An 18844-nucleotide genomic window follows, 5' to 3' on the forward strand; every position below is an offset into this window, starting at 1 on the left:
GAGAGGACTGGTGCATCATCCAGGTGGGGCTGCACACTGGTGGTGGTGGAGGGGATCCCCATTACCTGTAAAGCGCTTTGAGTGGAGTGTCCAGAAAAGAGCTATAGAAGTGTGAGGAATTATTACTATTACTACTCCTTCTCAGGGCTGTGGACACGTATCCAACCCACTTCCCTGGGTTTTTGCTTGTGATCCGTTTCCAGGGCGCCTGAGCCTCTGTTCTTCACCTGGGGTTGTGTGAGGGGAGGGCCTGTTCTGTCTGGTCAAACTCTGCTCATACCTGGGTCTGGCTCTGCTCGGCCAGTGCAGTCCGGAAGCGGGCCATGTCGGCGGTGTGGCGCAGGATGCGGACCACGCCCTCGCGCAGCAGCTCCTGCCGGTAGACCTCGACGGCACGGCCCAGCCGAGCGCTCTTCCTGCGCCGGTCCAGCACGAAGCCCCGCCAGGCGTCGAACACCTGCAACGGCCGCCGCACCGCCGCCGTGAGTCACGCGGAGAGAAGGCCGCGGATTCTCGGCGGTGTCGCAGGAGGGACAGGCGCGCTCACCTTGCCCTGCAGGGCGAAGGACCAGTGCCAGAGGGCCTCCACGGTCTGCTCCTCCTCCCCGCGCCGCGCCAGCAGCTGCGGAGTGCCAGAGAAACAGGTGAGCGGCTGTGCGGCACTGGTGCCGACGCCCACCCGCCGGTCCCTCTGCACCCCTCGGAGCGCGACAGGCTCCGCACGGCGCAGCACCCGGGACCCCTCACCTGCACAGTCCTCGCCCGCACCTCGGATATTCAACCGGTCAACACCGAGGACCTACAGCATGTCAGTAACGCACCATACGACTCGGTCCTGAAGCGATTGGGTAACAGGTGCAGTTTAAGGGTGTCATGGACATTATGTGAATATTTACAGATGTACAGTTGCAAGAAAGAGTTCGTGAACCGTTTGGAATTGGAGGTGCCCTGCCCTGTAAAAAAGGCACACAAAGCTTGGTTACTGACAGAGTCTGCTCTTCTCAAGAAAGAGCTGTTCATGTGAACCATGCCTTGATCAAAGAAATATCAGAGGACCTTAGAAGAATTGTAGAGATGCATAAAGCTGGAAAAGGCTACAAAAGCATTTTTAGAGGCCTGGGTGTTCATCAATCCACAGTAATGGAGGAAATTCAGGACTGTTGCTGCTCTCCCTAGGAGTGGGCGTCCTGCAGAGATCTCGGCATGAGCGCAGCGTGCAACGCTGAAGGAGGTGAAGAAGAACCCTGGGGTAACAGCAGAGGGCCTGCAGGAATCTCTCTTCGTGTGTCCACTGTCAGAAAAACACTGAACAAGAATGGTGTTAATGGAAGGACGCCACGGGGGAAACCACTGCTCTCCAAAACAAACAACGCTGCCCAACTCAAGCTTGCAAAGGACCACCTGGACTTTCCACAGCACTAATAATAATAATAATAATAATAAAATTGCTTAAACTTATATAGCGCTTTTCTGGACACTCCAATCCAAAGCACTTTACAGGTAATGGTGATCCCCTCCTGGATCCTGCAGCCCCACCTGGATGATGGGACGGCAGCCATAGTGCGCCAGAACGCTCCCCACACACCAGCTCTCAGTGGGGAGGAGAGCAGAGTGATGAAGCCAGTTCAGAGAGGGGGGTTATTAGGAGGCCATGATTGGTAAGGGCCAATGGGAAATTTGGCCAGGACACCGGGGTTGCACCCCTACTCTTTTTGAGAAACGCGCTGGGATTTTTAATGATCACAGAGAGTCAGGAACCCGGTTTTACGTCTCATCTGAAGGACGGCGCCTGTTTACAGTGTAGTGTCCCCGTCACTATACTGGGGCACTAGGACCCACACAGACCACAGGGTGAGCGCTCCCTGCTGGCCCCATTAACACCTCTTCCAGCAGCAACCTTAGTTTTTCCCAGGAGGTCTCCCCTCCAGGTACTGACCAAGCTCACACCTGCTGAGCTTCAGTGGGCTGCCAGTTGTGAGTTGTAGGGTGATATGGCTGCTGGCTATTAGAACACTACTAGAACAATGTTCTGTCGACAGATGAGACAAAAGCAGAAACGCACAACCCTGCTTGGAGGAAAAAAAAGCACTGCAGACCAACACCAAAACCTCATCCCCACTGTGAAGCATGGTGGAGGGAGCATCACGGTTTGGGGCTGCTTTGCTGCCTCAGGGCCTGGCCAGCTTGCTATCATAGAGGGAACAATGAATTCAAAATTGCATCAATATGTTTTACAGGAGAATGTCGGGGTAGCAGTCCGTCACCTGAAGCTTAATAGAAGTTGGGTGATGCAACAACAGGATGGCTTCAACAGATGGAAATCCGTGCTCTGGAATGGCCGAGTCAGAGTCCAGGCCTCAACACAATTGAGACGCTGTGGCATGACCTGAGGAGAGCGGTTCACGCAAGGAATCCCAGAAATATCAATGAACTGAGACAGGTTTGTAAGGAGGAATGGTCTACAATTCCTCCTCACCGTTGCGCAAGTCTCACCAGCAGCTGCAGGAAACGTTTGGTGGAGGTTATTGCTGCTAAAGGAGGTTCACCAGTTACTAAATCCAAGAGTTCACAAGGCTTCCAGCCTGGACTGTGAATGTTTAAATGATGCGTTCAGCACTGACAAGAAGGACAATTATTTGTGTTTTTCGTTTAAGCAGATTGTGTTTGGTTATTATTGTGACTTAGTTGAAGATCAGACCACATTTTTAGGAGTAATTCATGCAGAAATCCAAGTAATTCCAAACGGTTCACAAACTTTTTCTTGCAACTGTATATATTATTTTCTATCTATAAATGCTTTATTAACATTCTCCAGAACCTCCATTTACAGTTACCTGATCATTCATACCTATGCAACTAACTTCAACGTTAACCCTAACTTCTGCGGGTTAGCTGTGTGCAGCACCTTGAGAGCGAGCGGACTCTCAGGTCACACACACACAACCACCGCCCATGCAGACAACGCAGGCGCAGTGCTTTCGCACAACACCGCGCAGACAGCGCTCACTGAGCGCACCGAACATCCGGGCAGTCTCTCGAGCACAAGGCTGGCGGCACACGGGTCAGCTCTGCCCCGACGACCCCCGAGGACGTCAGCGCTCGAAGCCGCGATCCGCTGTGCGTCTGCAAAGGTTCCTCCTCCTGTCGGCGCGCAAGCATGACCGGGCTGGACTCGCCCCGGCCCTCATACCTGCCCCAGAAGGGGTTACCCTGCTGGGGGGTGTCGCTGCCCTCAGTGAGGGCACAGGCTCCAGCTGGCCCGGCCTGGTGGCTGGAGGGGAGGCCGGGGCGCGTGCTCAGGGTCGGGAGGGCAGGCCCCGACGGGCACAGGCCAAGAAAGAGGAGAGCAACGCCTGCGATACCACAAAAGCCAAAAAGCCCTTCTGGAAAACTGTTAAGCTGGACTTTTTGCGAGGACATTCCAGAGCTTTACAAGGCTCAGAGCTTCGGGCGCTTTGAAGTCCTGCTGTATGTGTACCAAAGCATTAATCGAGCTGTTCCAGCTCACCTGTCTCTTCCAGCTGGTGAAGTAGGACAGAGAGAGCCGCTGGGACCGGAACCAGTCAGCCAACCGGTACAGCACCTGTCAAACACACAGACACAAGAGCACAGGGCTCAGAGCCAGGTACTGCAGACACACACAGACACAGAGACACACAGACACAAGAGCACAGGGCTCAGAGCCAGGTACTGCAGACACACACAGACACAGAGACACACAGACACAAGAGCACAGGGCTCAGAGCCAGGTACTGCAGACACACACAGACACAGAGACACACAGACACAAGAGCACAGGGCTCAGAGCCAGGTACTGCAGACACACACAGACACAGAGACACACAGACACAAGAGCACAGGGCTCAGAGCCAGGTACTGCAGACACACACAGACACAGAGACACACAGACACAAGAGCACAGGGCTCAGAGCCAGGTACTGCAGACACACACAGACACAGAGACACACAGACACAAGAGCACAGGGCTCAGAGCCAGGTACTGCAGACACACACAGACACAGAGACACACAGACACAAGAGCACAGGGCTCAGAGCCAGGTACTGCAGACACACACAGACACAGAGACACACAGACACAAGAGCACAGGGCTCAGAGCCAGGTACTGCAGACACACACAGACACAGAGACACACAGACACAAGAGCACAGGGCTCAGAGCCAGGTACTGCAGACACACACAGACACAGAGACACACAGACACAAGAGCACAGGGCTCAGAGCCAGGTACTGCAGACACACACAGACACAGAGACACACAGACACAAGAGCACAGGGCTCAGAGCCAGGTACTGCAGACACACACAGACACAGAGACACACAGACACAAGAGCACAGGGCTCAGAGCCAGGTACTGCAGACACACACAGACACAGAGAGACACAGACACAAGAGCACAGGGCTCAGAGCCAGGTACTGCAGACACACACAGACACAGAGACACACAGACACAAGAGCACAGGGCTCAGAGCCAGGTACTGCAGACACACACAGACACAGAGACACACAGACACAAGAGCACAGGGCTCAGAGCCAGGTACTGCAGACACACACAGACACAGAGACACACAGACACAAGAGCACAGGGCTCAGAGCCACGTACTGCAGACACACACAGACACAGAGACACACAGACACAAGAGCACAGGGTTCAGAGCCAGGTACTGCAGACACACACAGACACAGAGACACACAGACACAAGAGCACAGGGCTCAGAGCCAGGTACTGCAGGCACACACAGACACAGAGACACACAGACACAAGAGCACAGGGCTCAGAGCCAGGTACTGCAGACACACACAGACACAGAGACACACAGACACAAGAGCACAGGGCTCAGAGCCAGGTACTGCAGACACACACAGACACAGAGAGACACAGACACAAGAGCACAGGGCTCAGAGCCAGGTACTGCAGACACACACAGACACAGAGACACACAGACACAAGAGCACAGGGCTCAGAGCCAGGTACTGCAGACACACACAGACACAGAGACACACAGACACAAGAGCACAGGGCTCAGAGCCAGGTACTGCAGACACACACAGACACAGAGACACACAGACACGGGGACGCGTCTCCCAGTGTAGAGAGACACACACAGACACGGGGCCGCGTCTCCCAGTGGATCCCACTGCCTTGCCCTCTCCCCGTGCTTCCCAGTGCCCTCACCAGTTTCCGGATGCAGGCCCGATGGTGCTGCGTCCAGGCGGACAGGCCCTTGCGGAGGAGAGTCCGGTGGCGATGCTGTGCTGCCAGCTCCGTCTGGGCCCTCTCCTGCCCCGACGCCCTGCTCTGCTCCCTCCAGCGCAGGAAGGCCTGGTGCAGCCGCACTGGCAGGGAGAGAGAGACAGGTGGCACTCGTCTCACACCGCCAGGCGACAGGAACACGAGGCCTCTTTCTGTCTGTCCACGGCTTTCACTGCAGCCCTGCGGTTCCTGAAGCTCCGCACACAGACTGACTGCACTGACCTCCCCTCCAGCTTACTCCTTCACCAGCTGCTCTTCGCTGTCTCTGGCGGCCATGACTCACCCCGCGCCAGCTGTGCCTGTGCCTCTCTCACAGCGCCTCCTGTCTGCAGCCGGCGATACGCGGTGAGAGCAGCGGCGTCCCTCCACGCAACAACGACCTGGGAGCAACACGCAGAGAGACGCAGTCAGGCTGTGGCACAGAGCACCGTCAGGGAGACGCAGTCCGGCTGTGGCACAGAGCACCGTCAGGGAGACGCAGTCAGGCTAGGCTGTGGCACAGAGCACCGTCAGGGAGACGCAGTCAGGCTAGGCTGTAGCACAGAGCACCGTCAGGGAGACGCAGTCAGGCTAGGCTGTGGCACAGAGCACCGTCAGGGAGACGCAGTCAGGCTGTGGCACAGAGCACCGTCAGGGAGACGCAGTCAGGCTAGGCTGTAGCACAGAGCACCGTCAGGGAGACGCAGTCAGGCTAGGCTGTGGCACAGAGCACCGTCAGGGAGACGCAGTCAGGCTGTGGCACAGAGCACCGTCAGGGAGACGCAGTCAGGCTAGGCTGTGGCACAGAGCACCGTCAGGGAGACGCAGTCAGACTGTGGCACAGAGCACCGTCAGGGAGACGCAGTCAGGCTGTGGCACAGAGCACCGTCAGGGAGACGCAGTCAGGCTAGGCTGTAGCACAGAGCACCGTCAGGGAGACGCAGTCAGGCTGTGGCACAGAGCACCATCAGGGAGACGCAGTCAGGCTGTGGCACAGAGCACCGTCAGGGAGACGCAGTCAGGCTAGGCTGTAGCACAGAGCACCGTCAGGGAGACGCAGTCAGGCTGTGGCACAGAGCACCATCAGGGAGACGCAGTCAGGCTGTGGCACAGAGCACCGTCAGGGAGACGCAGTCAGGCTAGGCTGTAGCACAGAGCACCGTCAGGGAGACGCAGTCAGGCTGTGGCACAGAGCACCATCAGGGAGACGCAGTCAGGCTGTGGCACAGAGCACCGTCAGGGAGACGCAGTCAGGCTAGGCTGTAGCACAGAGCACCGTCAGGGAGACCCAGTCAGGCTAGGCTGTAGCACAGAGCACCGTCAGGGAGACGCAGTCAGGCTAGGCTGTGGCACAGAGCACCGTCAGGGAGACGCAGTCAGGCTAGGCTGTGGCACAGAGCACCGTCAGGGAGACGCAGTCAGGCTAGGCTGTAGCACAGAGCACCGTCAGGGAGACGCAGTCAGGCTGTGGCACAGAGCACCGTCAGGGAGACGCAGTCAGGCTAGGCTGTAGCACAGAGCACCGTCAGGGAGACGCAGTCAGGCTGTGGCACAGAGCACCATCAGGGAGACGCAGTCCGGCTGTGGCACAGAGCACCGTCAGGGAGACGCAGTCAGGCTAGGCTGTGGCACAGAGCACCGTCAGGGAGACGCAGTCAGGCTAGGCTGTGGCACAGAGCACCGTCAGGGAGACGCAGTCAGGCTAGGCTGTAGCACAGAGCACCGTCAGGGAGACGCAGTCAGGCTAGGCTGTGGCACAGAGCACCGTCAGGGAGACGCAGTCAGGCTGTGGCACAGAGCACCGTCAGGGAGACGCAGTCAGGCTAGGCTGTAGCACAGAGCACCGTCAGGGAGACGCAGTCAGGCTAGGCTGTGGCACAGAGCACCGTCAGGGAGACGCAGTCAGGCTGTGGCACAGAGCACCGTCAGGGAGACGCAGTCAGGCTAGGCTGTGGCACAGAGCACCGTCAGGGAGACGCAGTCAGGCTAGGCTGAGGCACAGAGCACCGTCAGGGAGACGCAGTCGGGCTGTGGCACAGAGCACCGTCAGGGAGACGCAGTCCGGCTGTGGCACAGAGCACCGTCAGGGAGACGCAGTCAGGCTGTGGCACAGAGCACCGTCAGGGAGACGCAGTCAGGCTAGGCTGTAGCACAGAGCACCGTCAGGGAGACGCAGTCAGGCTGTGGCACAGAGCACCGTCAGGGAGACCCAGTCAGACTGTAGCACAGAGCACCGTCAGGGAGACGCAGTCCGGCTGTGGCACAGAGCACCGTCAGGGAGACGCAGTCAGGCTGTAGCACAGAGCACCGTCAGGGAGACCCAGTCAGGCTGTGGCACAGAGCACCGTCAGGGAGACGCAGTCAGGCTAGGCTGTAGCACAGAGCACCGTCAGGGAGACCCAGTCAGGCTGTGGCACAGAGCACCGTCAGGGAGACGCAGTCAGGCTGTGGCACAGAGCACCGTCAGGGAGACGCAGTCAGGCTGTGGCACAGAGCACCGTCAGGGAGACGCAGTCAGGCTAGGCTGTAGCACAGAGCACCGTCAGGGAGACGCAGTCAGGCTGTAGCACAGAGCACCGTCAGGGAGACGCAGTCAGGCTAGGCTGTGGCACAGAGCACCGTCAGGGAGACGCAGTCAGGCTGTGGCACAGAGCACCGTCAGGGAGACGCAGTCCGGCTGTGGCACAGAGCACCGTCAGGGAGACGCAGTCAGGCTAGGCTGTAGCACAGAGCACCGTCAGGGAGACGCAGTCAGGCTAGGCTGTGGCACAGAGCACCATCAGGGAGACGCAGTCAGGCTAGGCTGAGGCACAGAGCACCGTCAGGGAGACGCAATCAGGCTAGGCTGTGGCACAGAGCACCATCAGGGAGACGCAGTCAGGCTGTGGCACAGAGCACCGTCAGGGAGACCCAGTCAGACTGTGGCACAGAGCACCGTCAGGGAGACGCAGTCAGGCTAGGCTGTGGCACAGAGCACCGTCAGGGAGACGCAGTCAGACTGTGGCACAGAGCACCGTCAGGGAGACGCAGTCAGGCTAGGCTGTAGCACAGAGCACCGTCAGGGAGACGCAGTCAGGCTAGGCTGTAGCACAGAGCACCGTCAGGGAGACGCAGTCAGGCTGTGGCACAGAGCACCGTCAGGGAGACGCAGTCCGGCTGTGGCACAGAGCACCGTCAGGGAGACGCAGTCCGGCTGTGGCACAGAGCACTGTCAGGGAGACGCAGTCAGGCTAGGCTGTAGCACAGAGCACCGTCAGGGAGACGCAGTCAGGCTGTGGCACAGAGCACCGTCAGGGAGACGCAGTCAGGCTGTGGCACAGAGCACCGTCAGGGAGACGCAGTCAGGCTGTGGCACAGAGCACCGTCAGGGAGACGCAGTCAGGCTGTGGCACAGAGCACCGTCAGGGAGACGCAGTCAGGCTGTAGCACAGAGCACCGTCAGGGAGACGCAGTCCGGCTGTGGCACAGAGCACCGTCAGGGAGACGCAGTCCGGCTGTGGCACAGAGCACTGTCAGGGAGACGCAGTCAGGCTAGGCTGTAGCACAGAGCACCGTCAGGGAGACGCAGTCAGGCTGTGGCACAGAGCACCGTCAGGGAGACGCAGTCAGGCTGTGGCACAGAGCACCGTCAGGGAGACGCAGTCAGGCTGTAGCACAGAGCACCGTCAGGGAGACGCAGTCCGGCTGTGGCACAGAGCACCGTCAGGGAGACGCAGTCAGGCTAGGCTGTGGCACAGAGCACCGTCAGGGAGACGCAGTCCGGCTGTGGCACAGAGCACCGTCAGGGAGACGCAGTCCGGCTGTGGCACAGAGCACCGTCAGGGAGACGCAGTCCGGCTGTGGCACAGAGCACCGTCAGGGAGACGCAGTCAGGCTAGGCTGTAGCACAGAGCACCGTCAGGGAGACGCAGTCAGGCTAGGCTGTAGCACAGAGCACCGTCAGGGAGACGCAGTCAGGCTAGGCTGTAGCACAGAGCACAGTCAGGGAGACGCAGTCAGGCTGTGGCACAGAGCACCGTCAGGGAGACGCAGTCAGGCTGTGGCACAGAGCACCGTCAGGGAGACGCAGTCAGGCTAGGCTGTGGCACAGAGCACCCTCAGGGAGACGCAGTCAGGCTGTGGCACAGAGCACCGTCAGGGAGACGCAGTCAGGCTGTGGCACAGAGCACCGTCAGGGAGACGCAGTCAGGCTGTGGCACAGAGCACCGTCAGGGAGACCCAGTCAGACTGTGGCACAGAGCACCGTCAGGGAGACGCAGTCAGGCTAGGCTGTGGCACAGAGCACCGTCAGGGAGACGCAGTCAGGCTAGGCTGAGGCACAGAGCACCGTCAGGGAGACGCAGTCAGGCTGTAGCACAGAGCACCGTCAGGGAGACGCAGTCAGGCTAGGCTGTAGCACAGAGCACCGTCAGGGAGACGCAGTCAGGCTGTGGCACAGAGCACCGTCAGGGAGACGCAGTCAGGCTGTGGCACAGAGCACCGTCAGGGAGACGCAGTCAGGCTAGGCTGTGGCACAGAGCACCCTCAGGGAGACGCAGTCAGGCTGTGGCACAGAGCACCGTCAGGGAGACCCAGTCAGACTGTGGCACAGAGCACCGTCAGGGAGACGCAGTCAGGCTAGGCTGTGGCACAGAGCACCGTCAGGGAGACGCAGTCAGGCTGTGGCACAGAGCACCGTCAGGGAGACGCAGTCAGGCTAGGCTGTGGCACAGAGCACCGTCAGGGAGACGCAGTCAGGCTGTGGCATAGAGCACTGTCAGGGAGACGCAGTCAGGCTAGGCTGTAGCACAGAGCACCGTCAGGGAGACGCAGTCAGGCTGTGGCACAGAGCACCGTCAGGGAGACGCAGTCAGGCTGTGGCACAGAGCACCGTCAGGGAGACGCAGTCAGGCTAGGCTGTGGCACAGAGCACCGTCAGGGAGACGCAGTCAGGCTGTGGCACAGAGCACCGTCAGGGAGACGCAGTCAGGCTGTGGCACAGAGCACCGTCAGGGAGACCCAGTCAGACTGTGGCACAGAGCACCGTCAGGGAGACCCAGTCAGACTGTGGCACAGAGCACCGTCAGGGAGACGCAGTCAGGCTGTGGCACAGAGCACCGTCAGGGAGACGCAGTCCGGCTGTGGCACAGAGCACCGTCAGGGAGACGCAGTCAGGCTGTGGCACAGAGCACTGTCAGGGAGACGCAGTCAGGCTAGGCTGTAGCACAGAGCACCGTCAGGGAGACGCAGTCAGGCTGTAGCACAGAGCACCGTCAGGGAGACGCAGTCCAGCTGTGGCACAGAGCACCGTCAGGGAGACGCAGTCCGGCTGTGGCACAGAGCACCGTCAGGGAGACGCAGTCCGGCTGTGGCACAGAGCACCGTCAGGGAGACGCAGTCAGGCTGTGGCACAGAGCACCGTCAGGGAGACGCAGTCAGGCTAGGCTGTGGCACAGAGCACCGTCAGGGAGACGCAGTCAGGCTAGGCTGTAGCACAGAGCACCGTCAGGGAGACGCAGTCCGGCTGTGGCACAGAGCACCGTCAGGGAGACGCAGTCAGGCTAGGCTGTGGCACAGAGCACCGTCAGGGAGACGCAGTCAGGCTAGGCTGTAGCACAGAGCACCGTCAGGGAGACGCAGTCAGGCTAGGCTGTAGCACAGAGCACCGTCAGGGAGACGCAGTCAGGCTGTGGCACAGAGCACCGTCAGGGAGACGCAGTCAGGCTGTGGCACAGAGCACCGTCAGGGAGACGCAGTCAGGCTATGCTGTGGCACAGAGCACCCTCAGGGAGACGCAGTCAGGCTGTGGCACAGAGCACCGTCAGGGAGACGCAGTCAGGCTGTGGCACAGAGCACCGTCAGGGAGACCCAGTCAGACTGTGGCACAGAGCACCGTCAGGGAGACCCAGTCAGACTGTGGCACAGAGCACCGTCAGGGAGACGCAGTCAGGCTAGGCTGTGGCACAGAGCACCGTCAGGGAGACGCAGTCAGGCTAGGCTGAGGCACAGAGCACCGTCAGGGAGACGCAGTCGGGCTGTAGCACAGAGCACCGTCAGGGAGACGCAGTCAGGCTAGGCTGTAGCACAGAGCACCGTCAGGGAGACGCAGTCAGGCTAGGCTGTAGCACAGAGCACCGTCAGGGAGACGCAGTCAGGCTGTGGCACAGAGCACCGTCAGGGAGACGCAGTCAGGCTAGGCTGTGGCACAGAGCACCCTCAGGGAGACGCAGTCAGGCTGTGGCACAGAGCACCGTCAGGGAGACGCAGTCAGGCTGTGGCACAGAGCACCGTCAGGGAGACGCAGTCAGGCTAGGCTGTGGCACAGAGCACCGTCAGGGAGACGCAGTCAGGCTGTGGCACAGAGCACCGTCAGGGAGACGCAGTCAGGCTGTGGCACAGAGCACCGTCAGGGAGACGCAGTCAGGCTAGGCTGTGGCACAGAGCACCGTCAGGGAGACGCAGTCAGGCTGTGGCACAGAGCACCGTCAGGGAGACGCAGTCAGGCTGTGGCACAGAGCACCGTCAGGGAGACCCAGTCAGACTGTGGCACAGAGCACCGTCAGGGAGACCCAGTCAGACTGTGGCACAGAGCACCGTCAGGGAGACGCAGTCCGGCTGTGGCACAGAGCACCGTCAGGGAGACGCAGTCAGGCTGTGGCACAGAGCACTGTCAGGGAGACGCAGTCAGGCTAGGCTGTAGCACAGAGCACCGTCAGGGAGACGCAGTCAGGCTGTAGCACAGAGCACCGTCAGGGAGACGCAGTCCAGCTGTGGCACAGAGCACCGTCAGGGAGACGCAGTCCGGCTGTGGCACAGAGCACCGTCAGGGAGACGCAGTCCGGCTGTGGCACAGAGCACCGTCAGGGAGACGCAGTCAGGCTGTGGCACAGAGCACCGTCAGGGAGACGCAGTCAGGCTAGGCTGTGGCACAGAGCACCGTCAGGGAGACGCAGTCAGGCTAGGCTGTAGCACAGAGCACCGTCAGGGAGACGCAGTCCGGCTGTGGCACAGAGCACCGTCAGGGAGACGCAGTCAGGCTAGGCTGTGGCACAGAGCACCGTCAGGGAGACGCAGTCAGGCTAGGCTGTAGCACAGAGCACCGTCAGGGAGACGCAGTCAGGCTAGGCTGTAGCACAGAGCACCGTCAGGGAGACGCAGTCAGGCTGTGGCACAGAGCACCGTCAGGGAGACGCAGTCAGGCTGTGGCACAGAGCACCGTCAGGGAGACGCAGTCAGGCTAGGCTGTGGCACAGAGCACCCTCAGGGAGACGCAGTCAGGCTGTGGCACAGAGCACCGTCAGGGAGACGCAGTCAGGCTGTGGCACAGAGCACCGTCAGGGAGACCCAGTCAGACTGTGGCACAGAGCACCGTCAGGGAGACCCAGTCAGACTGTGGCACAGAGCACCGTCAGGGAGACGCAGTCAGGCTAGGCTGTGGCACAGAGCACCGTCAGGGAGACGCAGTCAGGCTAGGCTGAGGCACAGAGCACCGTCAGGGAGACGCAGTCGGGCTGTAGCACAGAGCACCGTCAGGGAGACGCAGTCAGGCTAGGCTGTAGCACAGAGCACCGTCAGGGAGACGCAGTCAGGCTAGGCTGTAGCACAGAGCACCGTCAGGGAGACGCAGTCAGGCTGTGGCACAGAGCACCGTCAGGGAGACGCAGTCAGGCTAGGCTGTGGCACAGAGCACCCTCAGGGAGACGCAGTCAGGCTGTGGCACAGAGCACCGTCAGGGAGACGCAGTCAGGCTGTGGCACAGAGCACCGTCAGGGAGACGCAGTCAGGCTAGGCTGTGGCACAGAGCACCGTCAGGGAGACGCAGTCAGGCTGTGGCACAGAGCACCGTCAGGGAGACGCAGTCAGGCTGTGGCACAGAGCACCGTCAGGGAGACGCAGTCAGGCTAGGCTGTAGCACAGAGCACCGTCAGGGAGACGCAGTCAGGCTGTGGCACAGAGCACCGTCAGGGAGACGCAGTCAGGCTGTGGCACAGAGCACCGTCAGGGAGACGCAGTCAGGCTAGGCTGTGGCACAGAGCACCGTCAGGGAGACGCAGTCAGGCTGTGGCACAGAGCACCGTCAGGGAGACGCAGTCAGGCTGTGGCACAGAGCACCATCAGGGAGATGCAGTCAGGCTCCTGGACACGATTGCAGTCACTCAGAATGGGACCCGCGTGGAAAGCCCCAGCCATTCACCTCGCAAGAGGCCTTTACCACAGACACTCGTGGTACCTTGGTCAGCAGCATGCGCCGGTAGTGCTCCTCAGCTCGGCCCATTCTCCTGCGCTCATCTGCGAGCTGCGCTGCATTCACACTCCACACCCTCAACACATGCCTGAGTGACACAGGGAGAGAGAGAGAGTGTTTCCTACAGAGCACTGACAGAGGGAGAGAGAGAGTGTGTTACCTACAGAGCACTGACAGAGGGAGAGAGAGAGAGTGTGTTTCCTACAGAGCACTGACAGAGGGAGAGAGAGAGAGAGTGTGTTTCCTACAGAGCACTGACAGAGGGAGAGAGAGAGAGAGTGTGTTTCCTACAGAGCACTGACAGAGGGAGAGAGAGAGAGAGAGTGTTTCCTACAGAGCACTGACAGAGGGAGAGAGAGAGAGAGAGAGAGTGTTTCCTACAGAGCACTGACAGAGGGAGAGAGAGAGAGAGAGTGTTTCCTACAGAGCACTGACAGAGGGAGAGAGAGAGTGTTTCCTACAGAGCACTGACAGAGGGAGAGAGAGAGTGTGTTTCCTACAGAGCACTGACAGAGGGAGAGAGAGAGAGAGAGAGAGAGTGTTTCCTACAGAGCACTGACAGAGGGAGAGAGAGAGAGTGTGTTTCCTACAGAGCACTGACAGAGGGAGAGAGAGAGAGAGTGTGTTTCCTACAGAGCACTGACAGAGGGAGAGAGAGAGAGAGTGTGTTTCCTACAAAGCACTGACAGAGGGAGAGAGAGAGAGAGAGTGTGTTTCCTACAGAGCACTGACAGAGGGAGAGAGAGAGAGAGTGTGTTTCCTACAGAGCACTGACAGAGGGAGAGAGAGAGAGTGTGTTTCCTACAGAGCACTGACAGAGGGAGAGAGAGAGAGTGTGTTTCCTACAGAGCACTGACAGAGGGAGAGAGAGAGAGAGTGTGTTTCCTACAGAGCACTGACAGAGGGAGAGAGAGAGAGAGTGTGTTTCCTACAGAGCACTGACAGAGGGAGAGAGAGAGAGAGAGTGTGTTTCCTACAGAGCACTGACAGAGGGAGAGAGAGAGTGTGTTTCCTACAGAGCACTGACAGAGGGAGAGAGAGAGAGAGTGTGTTTCCTACAGAGCACTGACAGAGGGAGAGAGAGAGAGAGTGTGTTTCCTACAGAGCACTGACAGAGGGAGAGAGAGAGAGTGTGTTTCCTACAGAGCACTGACAGAGGGAGGGAGAGAGAGTGTGTTTCCTACAGAGCACTGACAGAGGGAGAGAGAGAGTGTGCAATGAATTAGCAGGAATGTTGGAGCAGTCTGCAGCTCCTGGTCTTACACTACACGACACAGAAATCAAGTTCCTGCTCTACGCAGATGACCTGGTCCTGCTGTCGCCCACAGAACAGGGGCTGCAGCAGAACCTGGCACTGCTGGAGCAGTACTGTCAGACCTGGGCACTGACAGTCAATCTGGACAAGACCAGAGTTATGGTTTTCCAGAAGAAAGCCAGACCTCAGGGAAACGGGTACAAATTCACACTGAACAACAACACATTGGAGCACACATCCAGCTACACATATCTCGGTCTCACCATCAGCTCTTCCGGGAGTTTTGACCTGGCAGTGAAGGCACTGAGGGAGAAGGCACTCAGGGCTTTCTACGCAATAAGAAGGCTCTTCAACATCAACCCACCAACAAGAATCTGGCTCCAAATATTTGAAAGTGTAATCCAACCCATTGCCCTATACGGCAGTGAAGTTTGGGGTCCCCTCACAGACCAGGATTACACCCAATGGGACAAACACCCCACAGAAACTCTGCACATGGAGATCTGTAGAATCATCCTCCGTGTGCAGAGAAAAACTCCTAACAACGGGTGCAGGGCCGAATTAGGCCAGTACCCACTATTGATAAACATACAGAAAAGAATATTAAAGTATTGGCTACACCTAAAAAACAGTGACCAAAATTCCTACCACCACAAAGCCCTGCTGAGCCAAGAGCTGAGCCCAAAACAGAGCCCCCTGAGCCAGCTGGTCCTGAGGCTCACCGACCTGAGCCACACCAACACTAACCAGCCTCAGGACAGCACTGCTAGAGCACCACAACCCAGACTCAACCACATCACAGCACAGATCAAACAGCAATATCTCACACACTGGGACACACACACACAAACACAACATAAACTGGAATGCTACAGAACCTTAAACAGACAATACACACTAGCTGAATATTTGACCAAAATAAAAAATAACAAACAGAAACAGACCCTGACGAAGTACAGGCTCAGTGACCACAACCTGGCCATAGAAACTGGGCGACACAGGCAGACCTGGCTGCCCAGAGAGGACAGGCTGTGCTCCCACTGCCAGCGGGGAGAAATAGAGACAGAGGTGCACTTCCTACTGCACTGTGACAGATACTCTGGGATTAGAGAAACATTCTTCCCGAAATTCAGAAATCTAATCCCAGAGTTCCCACACCTGCCAAAACCACAACAGGTCCCAATCCTACTGGGAGAGGGAGGAGGGAACTCAGTTGATCTGGCAGCCCAGTATGTGATCTCCTGTCACAGCCTGAGGAACAGTGAGTCTGTCTCCCAATAATGCTCCAGCCGAATACAGTATATGTCGATATTATATAATATGTCTTTGTTGTAAATGTCTGTAACATGTCTGTAGATTTTATTTTACTTCTATTTTTTGTTTTGTTCTATGTTAATTTTATTATTTTTATTTGCTTTGGCAACACTGATTGTACCTATCGGTCATGCTAATAAAGCACCTTGAATTGAATTGAAAAATTGAATTGAGTGTGTTTCCTACAGAGCACTGACAGAGGGAGAGAGAGAGTGTGTTTCCTACAGAGCACTGACAGAGGGAGAGAGAGAGTGTGTTTCCTACAGAGCACTGACAGAGGGGGAGAGAGAGAGTGTGTTTCCTACAGAGCACTGACAGAGGGAGAGAGAGAGAGTGTGTTTCCTACAGAGCACTGAGAGAGGGAGAGAGAGAGAGTGTGTTTCCTACAGAGCACTGAGAGAGGGAGAGAGAGAGAGAGTGTTTCCTACAGAGCACTGACAGAGGGAGAGAGTGTGTTTCCTACAGAGCACTGACAGAGAGAGAGAGAGAGAGAGAGAGTGTGTTTCCTACAGAGCACTGACAGAGGGAGAGAGAGAGTGTGTTTCCTACAGAGCACTGACAGAGGGAGAGAGAGAGTGTGCAGCCCAAAGTTGCAACAAGCCCTGCTCAAACTCCTCAATCTCATCGTGACAGCTGGATGTTTCCCCGAGGCCTGGAACCAAGGACTGATCATGCCCATCTATAAGAGTGGAGATAGACTCGATCCCAACAACTAATGGGGCATCTGTGTGAACAGTAACCTGGGGAAGGTATTCTGCAGTATCCTAAATACACGAATACTGGCCTTCCTTACTGAACACAATGTCCTGAGTAAAAGTCAGATTGGCTTCTTGCCAGGTCACCGCACATCTGATCACATTTACACCCTACACACACTGATAGACAAACACGTCCACCAAAAACACAAATGAAAGATTTTTGCCTGCTTTGTCGATTTCAAAAAAGCATTTGACTCGATTTGGCATGAGAGATTGTTTTATAAACTACTCCAAAGTGGCATAGGGGGCAAAGTGTACGACATAATTAAATCAATGTATTCAGAGAGCAAATGTGCAGTGAAAATTGGAAACAAAAGGACTAAATTCTTCACCCAAGGCCGCGGCGTGAGACAGGGCTGCAGCCTGAGCCCAACACTGTTCAATATCTATATCAATGAATTAGCAGGAATGTTGGAGCAGTCTGCAGCTCCTGGTCTTACACTACACGACACAGAAATCAAGTTCCTGCTCTACGCAGATGACCTGGTCCTGCTGTCGCCCACAGAACAGGGGCTGCAGCAGAACCTGGCACTGCTGGAGCAGTACTTTCAGACCTGGGCGCTGACAGTCAATCTGGACAAGACCAGAGTTATGGTTTTCCAGAAGAAAGCCAGACCTCAGGGAAACGGGTACAAATTCACACTGAACAACAACACATTGGAGCACACATCCAGCTACACATATCTCGGTCTCACCATCAGCTCTTCCGGGAGTTTTGACCTGGCAGTGAAGGCACTGAGAGAGAAGGCACTCAGGACTTTCTACGCAATAAGAAGGAGGCTCTTCAACATCAACCCACCAACAAGAATCTGGCTCCAAATATTTCAAAGTGTAATCCAACCCATTGCCCTATACGGCAGTGAAGTGTGGGGTCCCCTCACAGACCAGGATTACACCCAATGGGACAAACACCCCACAGAAACTCTGCACATGGAGATCTGTAGAATCATCCTCCGTGTGCAGAGGAAAACTCCTAACAACGGGTGCAGGGCCGAATTAGGCCAGTACCCACTATTGATAAAACATACAGAAAAGAATATTAAAGTATTGGCTACACCTAAAAAACAGTGACCAAATATCCTACCACCACAAAGCCCTGCTGAGCCAAGAGCTGAGCCCAAAACAGAGCCCCCTGAGCCAGCTGGTCCTGAGGCTCACTGACCTGAGCCACACCGACACCAACCAGCATCAGGACAGCACTGCTAGAGCACCACAACTCAGACTCAACCACATCACAGCACAGACCAAACAGCAATATCTCACACACTGGGACACACAAACACAAACACAACATAAACTGGAATGCTACAGAACCTTAAACAGACAATACACACTAGCTGAATATTTGACCAAAATAAAAAATAACAAACAGAAACAGACCCTGACGAAGTACAGGCTCAGTGACCACAGCCTGGCCATAGAAACTGGGCGACACAGGCAGACCTGGCTGCCCAGAGAGGACAGGCTGTGCTCCCACTGCCAGCGGGGAGAAATAGAGACAGAGGTGCACTTCCTACTTCACTGTGACAGATACTCTGGGATTAGAGAAACATTCTTCCCGAAATTCAGAAATCTAATCCCAGAGTTCCCATACCTGCCAAAACCACAACAGGTCCCAATCCTACTGGGAGAGGGAGGAGGGAACTCAGTTGATCTGGCAGCCCAGTATGTGATCTCCTGTCACAGCCTGAGGAACAGTGAGTCTGTCTCCCAATAATGCTCCAGCCACCTACAGTTCATGTCAATATTTTATAATATGTCTTTGTTGTAAATGTCTGTAACATGTCTGTAGATTTTATTTTACTTCTATTTTTTGTTTTGTTCTATGTTAATTTTATTATTTTTATTTGCTTTGGCAACACTGATTGTACCCATCGGTCAAGCTAATAAAGCACCTTGAATTGAATTGAATTGAGTGTGTTTCCTACAGAGCACTGACAGAGGGAGAGAGAGAGAGTGTTTCCTACAGAGCACTGACAGAGGGAGAGAGAGTGTGTTTCCTACAGAGCACTGACAGAGGGAGAGAGAGTGTTTCCTACAGA

At 56.8% G+C, this 18844-nt stretch overlaps 1 protein-coding gene across 5 annotated transcripts in view; it reads right to left on the reverse strand.

The window, feature by feature from the left end:
• Positions 1-18844, reverse strand: part of sfi1 (SFI1 centrin binding protein) — a 41861-nt gene that overhangs the window by 4201 nt on the left and 18816 nt on the right. For all 5 annotated transcript variants that reach the window (XM_088617875.1, XM_088617877.1, XM_088617876.1 and 2 more), the window contains 6 exons: positions 13461-13563; positions 5556-5652; positions 5195-5355; positions 3509-3583; positions 548-622; positions 281-457 (listed from right to left, as the gene is read on the reverse strand). In XM_088617875.1, coding sequence (XP_088474001.1) covers positions 281-457; positions 548-622; positions 3509-3583; positions 5195-5355; positions 5556-5652; positions 13461-13563 — 688 coding nt within the window. The remainder of the gene's footprint in view (positions 1-280; positions 458-547; positions 623-3508; positions 3584-5194; positions 5356-5555; positions 5653-13460; positions 13564-18844) is intronic.

The sequence above is a fragment of the Lepisosteus platostomus genome, chromosome 24 (genome assembly GCF_059453375.1).
Source record: "Lepisosteus platostomus isolate fLepPlt1 chromosome 24, fLepPlt1.hap1, whole genome shotgun sequence".
Lineage (NCBI taxonomy): Eukaryota > Metazoa > Chordata > Actinopteri > Semionotiformes > Lepisosteidae > Lepisosteus > Lepisosteus platostomus.